The sequence below is a fragment of the Spinacia oleracea genome, chromosome 1 (assembly GCF_020520425.1).
Source record: "Spinacia oleracea cultivar Varoflay chromosome 1, BTI_SOV_V1, whole genome shotgun sequence".
NCBI lineage: Eukaryota > Viridiplantae > Streptophyta > Magnoliopsida > Caryophyllales > Amaranthaceae > Spinacia > Spinacia oleracea.
This window is the reverse complement of record NC_079487.1, coordinates 50,218,717-50,228,747: the sequence shown is the minus strand read 5'-3', so window position 1 is coordinate 50,228,747 and position 10,031 is coordinate 50,218,717. Positions and strand designations below refer to the sequence as shown.

At 33.3% G+C, this 10,031-nt stretch overlaps 1 protein-coding gene across 2 annotated transcripts; it reads left to right on the top strand.

Moving 5' to 3' along the window:
- The first annotated feature begins 1,069 nt into the window (after positions 1-1,069).
- On the top strand, positions 1,070-8,689 carry LOC110798254 (uncharacterized). 2 transcript variants are annotated; one of them, XM_022003429.2, is made up of 13 exons: positions 1,070-1,261; positions 1,767-1,996; positions 3,118-3,194; positions 3,596-3,671; positions 3,981-4,005; positions 4,998-5,087; positions 5,986-6,157; positions 6,252-6,325; positions 7,014-7,083; positions 7,333-7,404; positions 7,598-7,731; positions 7,824-7,897; positions 8,333-8,689. In XM_022003429.2, exons 2-13 carry the CDS (start codon positions 1,789-1,791, stop codon positions 8,410-8,412), a joined length of 1,152 nt encoding a protein of 383 aa, XP_021859121.1. In that variant the 5' UTR covers positions 1,070-1,261; positions 1,767-1,788; the 3' UTR covers positions 8,413-8,689. The 2 variants fall into 2 exon arrangements, with proteins under 2 accessions (XP_021859121.1, XP_021859120.1); XM_022003428.2 differs by having other exon boundaries at positions 3,596-3,755.
- Positions 8,690-10,031: the final 1,342 nt, after the last annotated feature.

The following is a 10,031-nucleotide window of genomic DNA, read 5'->3' as shown; positions in this document are numbered from 1 at the left end:
TTTGCGAGAAAGGACCTTATATAAATTTTTTTTGTGAAATCACACATTAATGTAATTTTTTTTGCGAAAGACAACCAAGAGTAAATTTCCGGCATTGACTGAGTTTTTTCCGGCCATTGACTTGCACGTGAGAAGCACGTGTGGCATTATTTTGCTAATCACACCCAATTTTCCTCCAAAATTCTAAGCTTTAAAACCTAAAGTTGAAAAGAAAAACCGAAATAAAATCAAGTTTGAAAATTCAAGAGTCAGGAAAATCATTGTCTTTAGCCAACGTAAGCCACACGTGCTGCTCACGTGCAAGTTAATGGCCGGAAAAGCTCAGTCAATGCCGGAAACATTCCTTAGGTCCTTTCTCGCAAAAAAAATTACTTTAAGGTGTGTTTTCACAAAAAAAATTATATAAGGTCCTTTCTCGCAAAATTTGAGTTATAAAAGGTCCTTTTTGGCAAATTTGCCAATAATTTAATATGGAAACGATTTTTACAATATCTATTTGCTAATTTTTAATTAGTGTGTAATTCGTATACTTGTTAATAAGGTCAAGTTATTTTGTTTTAATTTTTTAAAGTTTAATAATTTATATTAAAATACATGAAAAATTGTCAAAAAGTACCTTGTTTTTGTCTCAATTTGGAAAATAGTACCTTAACTTTCTTATTTTGTCAAATAATACCTTGAATTAAAATAGTGTATTAAAAATGGGACCTTACTGCCACACGCAATTTAGAAGGTGGACCATGGTGCACATAGAGCATGGTGCACCTTAAGAACATTAGTATATAATTAAAAGAGCATCTGTTTACGTAAAAAGAACATGGACATATATTTTACTGGCCATTCATTGATAGTGTACTATTTTCCAAATTGAGACAAAATAAGAAAGTTAAGGTACTATTTTCCAAATTGAAACAAAAACAAGGTACCTTGTAGAGTTTTATTAAAAACTCTAAAGAATCCATACTCGAAAAAAGGTATTAACTTTTATTCTTTTAACCCATACACAAAGACTTAATTTGAACTTGTGCATAAATGAATTACCGGACCCGGTCTCTTTGAAGTTTGAACCATTCCGACTTCCGAACATTCCGAATGGTTCGAATTAACCACTATTCCACTAACCCATCAAGAAGTTCCCCTAATTATAAAAACCTGCTTACATACAGACAGAGGGTCATGTGAAATGTGAATGGTTTTACTCTTTCATAATTCATACCAACTGCAAACACCCGACAGAACAACAAACAAGAACAAACTAAAGGTATATTTCCTCTTTCTTCATTTTTTTGTTCAGATTTGCAGCGCAGGGTGCTTGTCTTAACAATGTTTCTAGAATTTATCACTTAATTATAGACTATAGAGTTAAATAATTAAGTATTTTGTTTTAACCAATCATTAATTACACGCAGTTTCAAAAACATTTATTGATTACTGGGTCTTGTTTTACTTTAACTAATTGTTTGTAATTGGGGCAATGTTCCAAATCAGTTGTCACAATGTCACTCAAGTACATAACTCACATTGATAGTGTAATTTAAACTAACTAGTCAGGGCGGATATCAGGAAAAAGTTTCTTAATTTTGTTTCATGGGCACTTGCTAAGTAATTCTTAGTTGCTAGATTTCAGTTCATAAATTCAAAATTTTAACAAGTTACCGTTGGAAATTCTTTAGGGGAGCTTCTTTTAAATTTGAACTTTACTTGGGATGGAGAATTTCAACAATTTTGAAATGGGGCTGAGCCTGAATTTGGTTGACAATGTGCAGATTGGTGAAATTTACTATAGGAATGGCAGGGGAAAGGACAGATTTAAGGGTATCTGAGGCTGTTTACTTGGAAGAATTATCAAGGACTCCGCAGAAGAAGATTGATGTCTCAGTAGAGAAGAGAAAGTCCTTAAAAGTTCGCTATTACTACGGAATTATCTTCTTGACCACCAATTTCGTTGCGTGGCTTGTTCGTGATTATATTCAAAGGGTTATACCAGAAAATCATTGTAAGTTGGGTGATTCCACATTGATAAATTGTTATTGATGAATAATACGAACAACATTTATATAATCGTAAATATACAGACTATATTCATTTAAACTTAACTTTTATTTATTTAAGCTCAATTTTTACTCATTTAAGTTCCAATTTTATTAATTTAATTCACTGTTGCCTTTATTTTTTTATTTCAATCTTTTTTTTTCTTACCGATTTAATTACAAAAATGTTACCAGTGCAAGGCCGTTATAGATTATAAATGTTTTAATTTGCAAATAACAGTTATTGGTGCAAGGCCATTATAGAATATAAATGTACTGTTATTGATTTTCAATTTCCCGCCATCTTAGTGGAACCAATTTGACTTGTTACCCAAGATGATCGTTACTTTTGTCATGCTATTTTTGATTAGTAACATAAGTATAAGACTACATTTGTGGAAAGTTTTCTGATTCGTACTAAAGTTTGTGTTCAATGCTGTTCAAATGCTTGAAACTTTATGTAGTTCTATACTCCAGGTTTATAGTGTGTGGTTGTTTGCAGCTCAGTCATAACGGTTAAAATTTGGTTTATGGATACATTTCGAACATGAAGGGGAAAACTTTGAACTGCAAGGATGCGATTGGTTTTCCTGGTTATAATTAATTGTTAACTTGAAAGATTGACTGGTGAGGTGTCAAATTTGTCTAATCTAAAGGATCTAAGAGAGAGAGAAAGAGGGAACGAAGGGATTATCTATCAATGTTAGCTTTAGCGCAGTCTGGAAGAACAAAAGTAGCCTCTTAGTTATTAGTTAATTACTGTTTCCAATTGTAAGATGATGACATGAACAAGTAAATAGCAATATGAAATTACAAGATACAACTGAATTTCTCAAATCAGGTTATCTATGACTCCTATGAGATATTCAAATGTGATTAAAATGCTCTTTGAGCGGCAGTACATCATTGAAAGCCAGATTCTATTAAGCATTCATGTAACTACTGATGTTGATTTTGAAAGCACTCCAAAAAGATAACTTCAATGTTTAAGGAACTTATTTTATTTAGATTGATACCAGGATGTTTTACCCCAAAAAAGTGATAACGGATAAGCCTTCATGCTGACGTCTTTTTTGTTTTCATGCAGTTCTTAGAACTTGTGGAGTTGGAGGTCATGACTGCATTCAAACCATTGGAGTTCTTCGGATCAGCTTTGGATGCTTCGTATCCTTTGTTAACTTTAGCAAACAGAATACCTGTGTTGGCTGTCTGATTACTTGTTAATCTTTCAAATTACATACATTCCTGCAGACTGCAGTATTATCAACTAGTCAATTAAACATCACACTTTTCCTGGTAGATACTGGAGTGAAGTAATAATTCTTGGAATTTGCAGTTATTAAAGATAGCTGTCTGAAATTATGTTATACTGAAAAGAGAAACTACAACGGCTTCATAATACTTCTTGGAAAGCAATCTATATCTCCAGCAGACTGTCAGCAGTCTGTTGACAAATAACATGTGTGACATTGTTATGTTTTGAATGATCCAAGTAATGATATCCATGTCAATCAAATTTCTTAGTGCTTGAAATTTGTTACAAGAATCCTTAACCTACCTCTCAGATATTTTTCTTTTTGATGTTTCTTACAACACTGAATACAAACAAGCTACAAGAAGTTCGTAATGCTTGGCATTCTGGTTGGTGGCTAATAAAATGTGTCCTGTTAGTTATATCAATGACGTCTCCTTTCTTCCTCCATTCAGAATACGTACACTTTTATGGTAAATCTAAATCATTAAACTCGTTCCAGCATCAAAGTCTTTAACCGATTGGTCCGGGCTTGAGCACAACTTAGCGCTTAGCTCTTCCGTCTGAGATCTGGAACAGTATTGGCTTTTTCTGATTATCATGATTGTTGTACAAATTCATAAAGTTCATCCCTTGTCAACTACATGTCTGCATCATTTGACGAAAGAATTAATTTTGTTCTTACTTTTTATTTGTAGGTGAGTTTGCCCGTATAGGTGCAGGGTATTCTTCTAACTCTACCTTCTTCTTTTCCTTTAATTTATTTTATGTGACAATGCTGTGTCTATTCACAGCATGAAAACCAAGAATACATGTTTTTTCCAATGTTGATTTAGGTACATAATTTGTACTGAAATTTTATCCTTAGAACAAGCTGTCCTTCTTAGTGTTGTGTACATCAATGATTGGGGTGTATTTTGTTGTTCATTCACGTCATTGTAGTCTAATCACTGTGAAACGAAATTCTAATTATCAATTAATAGGAAAATGAAACTTTGTTGCAGTCCGGACAATACAAAGTTTGGTTTCATATATTAATTAACGGCAACTTTTGTGTAAGACAGCCTTACCGAAAAGACCGCTTTGATTGCATAACTAATTGATCTCATTGTTTAACTAATTGGTTTCATTGCTTAACTAATTGATTCAATTGCTTAACTAATTAGTTTCAATGCTTAACTAATTAGTTCTATTGTTTAATTAATTGGTTCTAGTGTTTAACTAATTAATTATAGTGCTTAACTAATTGGTTTCAGTGCTTAAATAATTGGTTTCATTGCTTAATTAATTGGTTTCATTGCTGACTTATATGACACCAAGACGGTCTTTTGTGTAAGACCGCCTTATATAAAAGTTTGTAATTAACGTATCAAATTAGCAAAGTAGCATCCTTAGGTCTCTTTTCCTGGTGAGACCTTTTAGAATAAAAAGTTGTTTTCATTGGAAGTGAGCAATCCTCAAGTTGCAACAATGATCAAAATAAACATGCTTCCATATTGTTCTTGATATACGAAGTATATGTTTGAAGTAATAGTTTTGCAGTCACAATATTTATTGGCAGCAATTGTTAAACAACATAAAGAACGTGCAAAATCATTATTTGAGAGAGAGAGAGAGAGCCGGGGAGGAATAAAAGATACAAAATTAAGTGCTGAAAGAAATTTCTAACTTAGTTTAATGCATTAACTATTTTTTTTCCTATGATTTTTTTGTAGGGTTTTTCTTGCTCTCCAACTTATTAGCGTGATTCAATTTATAGCATGGTGGAATAACTACTGGATGCCTGATGTGAAAAGAAAGCAAAGGTGTGTCTTGAAGTTTCTTAGTTCAAATTTTGGTTAAATAAAAAAATACAAAATAGGCTTTGAAATTATTCTCCAGAAGTCCCCTGAAAAATCTCTATAAAAATAGCTTCAGGAGACAAACATGTTTTCATTGAAAAAAATCCCATACCTTGCTTTGCTAGATTTAAGAAATAAAGAAAGGAGAGGAATTATCTTCTATATTTGCTCATCTTATGCCTTGCGGCTACTACCAATTTATACACAAAATTATGCTAATTCTAGCTAAGATTAGTTAGGAAATTAAGCTACCAAATCGGAAATGATACAACTATATATTCCTAATAATGAATAATATGCCTTATATAATATGCCTCATAATATAATATGCTTTATGATGTTCCCTTAGTTTGTAATAATAGTCTCTTTATTGGGATGCCTGAAAAAAAGTTGTCGTAAATGATAAATAGTAGTTGATCATGAGTAGATTTCCTATGATACACTCACTTATAATGGGTGTATGAGAGAGAGACAGAGAGAGAGAGAGAGTAGCGGGAAGGAGGGAGAGGGAAGCAACAAGGGACATTACTATTATAAAGGGTATATTGTAGGTAATTCTTGATTATAATGATTTAGGCCAGTCTATTTCAGTGTTGGGTTTTCCTAAACTTCAACTGTGTGGTTGTTCCTCATGTCACTTTTTATCAGTACCTACTGAATTTTCCCAAGTGAATATCTTGCAGTGGAGAGTAGGATGCTGAATTTTAGCTTAATCCATGTCCCATCTACCTCTATGTCTGTGGAATGCATTATGAATTCGACATTTCTTTCTTTTACGAAAATGTATGGCTTATTCGTACTTCTACTGCAATTCTAGTTTACTGTTATCACACTTTCTGATGGTGCGTTTTTGTTTGTGCAGCTGCTCCCTTGGATTGTTTATGTCAACAGTTTTTTATGTAGCTTCTATATGTGGGGTTGTTGCTTTATATATCTTGTATGTCCCAAGATCTTCCTGCACTCTCAACATATTTTTTATCACATGGACGGCAGTTTTGCTTATTGTAATGATGCTTATAACATTACATTCGAAGGTACAGATCTTGTACTTCAACTCTTCAAGTTTTAATGATGCTTTTGACTAAGAATGTATCTTTTGCTGACGATAAACTTAAATTGTTGGATTAGGTAAACAGAGGTCTTTTATCTTCAGGAATCATGGCTGCTTATGTTGTTTTTCTATGTTGGTCTGCTATCCGGAGGTAAGATGTTAATGCTGAATCCAATTAAAGATAATTAAGGAACCAAATATGTAAACTGGACTTGCATGGACTTCTTTGGAAATCTCACATAGATATATTTCACTCTTTTTATCTTTCCATCTTTTGTTATCTGGTCTAAAAATGAAAAGGTCATGTTTTCACCCTTGAAAACTATACAAGGGCCTGATACTATGTTACTCAGACTCGTGGTGTTTATAACTAGACACACATTGCTTTTTAGAAATTCTCTTAATGGATATGTTCTACTCTTTTTATCTTCTGCTCTGTTGTCATCTGGTCTTAAAATAAAAAAGGTTAAATCCTCACCATTGAAGACTGTACAAAGAACAAAACCAAGTGTTGAATATTTAATGAAAAGTTTCATTGATTTTGGTCCAAAATGAAGTGTTGAATATCCATACCCAAGACGGAGTACTGATCACTTGACATGGGTATTTGAGGGGAAATGAAGGATCCGAGCAACACAGGCCACAGATCACTAAAATGTCAAAAAATGCATAGTAGGCTTTATCTCACTGCATTGAGTGTTTAGGGTGTTATAAGGCTACTCAAAGTCAAACCTCAAGTGTCACTCTCCTTGCCTACCTTTCTGTTGATTTAAACCTCCACAATTTTATACAATGTTGGATGAGTGTGTAAAGCCTTACTTAGAGACATTCGTTTGCAGTGAGCCTGCTGGGGACAAGTGCAGTCCACAGAAGCAAGTGACTGGACATCACGACTGGATCACCGTATTTGTAAGACTTCATCTGCTTCCTGAAATCATTTAATGGAACTTGCATTAGAAGTTTGGAACTGTCCTACTGTTCACTATATGCAAATGATGTACAATTTTTGACCTACTTTTCTCATTGGCTTAAGAAGGTTGTGCTGAACCAACATAATCCTTTTAAACATGACTGAGATTTTCTCATTCCTTTTTTTTTTTGTCTTATGCACATCTTTTACTGAAAGCATGGTATCTGACATTAATCTTTCTTCTCTAGAGCTTCTTCATTGGAATTTGTGCAATAGTGATGGCAACGTTCTCGACGGGGATTGATTCCGAGTCATTCCAGGTACATTATATGTCCCGTTCTTCAGACAAGCCAAGCCAAGCCAAGTATCTAACACTTGTTTCAGCTGTATTTATAATATGTCTTCCTGTGTATTCAGTGGCAATGAACATATGGCCCTTAAATTCCTTTAGTTTAAACTTTGTGACATGAAATTCTCTCCCACGATTCTTTTTTTATTTGTATTTCTTTGCAGTTTCGCAAAGATGAGGTTGAAGAAGAGGATGATATTCCATATAAGTATGGATTCTTTCATCTGGTGTTTTCCTTAGGAGCCATGTATTTTGCAATGTTATTCATAAATTGGGACCTCAACAGCTCTACGAGAACGTAAAGTCTTCCTCATGTTTCCTTTTTTGTTCTTTAAGTTAGCTAACCACCCAATGTTGTTATTGACTGCAAAAATTTCTTGTCACGATCAGATGGAGTATCGATGTTGGATGGGCAAGCACATGGGTGAAGATTATCAATGAGTGGTTTGCAGCCACCATATACAGTGAGTCAATTCCTAGTTAACTTGTCTCCAAGTGATTTTAACAACTTCACCAAAAATTGGCTATTACTTCTCTGATAAGCTCGGTAATAGCTACGTTACCAATTACCATCATGCAGAAAACACGATTATCATCTAATGTTTAATGTGGGACAAACTATCTTTCAATGGACCAAACTCCAAATTCCAAGTTCTAAATTCTGATTCCCACATTTGATATAACTATGGATGCTTGTTAAGTAAAGTTATGGACAATGTGTAAGACAACGCCATAAAATAGAAAGAATGTGTGAAAGTGAATTGAACTCCAAAAGTAATGTAAATTTGACGTTAATACAGTGTGGGAGTTCATAGAACTGTCTCAAATTCAAACATTCCTGTTTAACAAATCTTTTTCTTGTCTTTCTTTCTTTCTTTCTCTGTAACTTGTCAATACAGTGTGGAAGTTAATATCACCTGTTGTAAGACAAGCCAAGATCGTGGATGAAGGAGCTATACAGCCAGATCAGAGTTGCTGACAGATTCACCTTAGTTTCTAAGTTCGGAAAGACTATACGTTATGAGCTCATGAAAGTTAAGAGTAACACGAGTTATTAGTAACACGAGTGCCAGTAGATACGCAATATGCAATTGAAGAGTACTGTAAAAGAAGTGCAATATGTATCCATTCTTTGTTCTTTTTCTTTTCTCAGTCCGTTATTCATCGGCTTGGAGAAAACCATACTTTTCTCATGATATTGTATGATCCAAATTATTGCTATTAAATGAAATGGAGATTACATCAAGTTATGCCTATCTTATTCCACTCCAGTATTTCCATTCCCAGCATTTTCTGGTAGCCTCCTATTTCATATCAATTCTCAAATTTTTAATTTTTATTTACTACTGTTGTTGCACATCAGCCAGGGATGGCGACCAACAACAGGAGAGCACTATAACAACGTTTTTATTTTTTATTTTTTATTTTTTATTTTTTATTGTTAAAAGGAAATTTTCTTTGGTAACTTTAAGTTTCTTATTTTTGTCTTTGATAAAATTAAATTAAAACAAGAATTTTCTCTACATAGTCGAACAATGGTATAAGTCATGATTGGAAAATAATAAATGGTACAAACTCTTAAGTGGTGTAGAGCAAGGATTTCTTTTCGGGCATATTATCTTCTCAAAGAAGTGAGAGTACAAACAATGTGGTTCGTTTTAAAGCAAAAAAAACACAAGTTTGAGAGGTTTTTCAAGATATTCCAAGAAACAGTACATTGTTGGAGATAAACAAAGAAACAAAATGAATTTAATTGTACAAATTTAACCCCTACATCAGTGTTTCTAATGATTGGTTCACTCAGACATGTTTCGGAGGTATACACTCTAACACTTTTTAGAGACTTTGAATTTGAAAATGGCGAAGCAATTGGTTCTATTTGAAATATTGTGGCTATGGGGGGTTACTTATTGTACGTATTATGAAATTTACAAAGAGAATAACGAAGAAAGGGAAAAGGTCGCATTCGACACTACTGCATAAAAATATCATATACTACTACATGCAAAATATTTGAAGAAGTTGGGTGGTTATGTTAACATTGCATATGGCATATGCGTGTTGCTTCTGCAATCAGTTCCAAGCTATATAGAAAAATGATGCACAACACATGCTAAAGCATATTTCTAGCATGATTCATCTATGGAACCTAATCAACAAAATAAGGTTACCCCTTGACGCCATGGTATGGCTCGGAAGTACTACAACTTGATAGTAAGAATCAAAAACCAAGAAGCAACTAGACATATTTAAAAGCAAAGATTCGAAAGAAATTCTAAGGAGATTGACAGAATAAGTGAAACATAAAGACAATAAGAAGTTTCATCAACAAACACTACAAATAGAGTTCAGACTGTAATCCAGATAGCTAGGGTTACCACACAGGGGGAAAAAGGAAATCAAAAGGACATTTAGATAATGCATTGAAAAAGAAAAGAGGAATGAAATCCAAGTTAAATACAAAAGGGTATGGAACTACAACACCAACACGTTTATTTTAGAGAATACTTATTATGTAACTTCGTTCTTTATTTTTAGCAAAATAATAGGCTTTAATAATATTTAAAGAAACTCTATCATTTAATATTACTATTATCT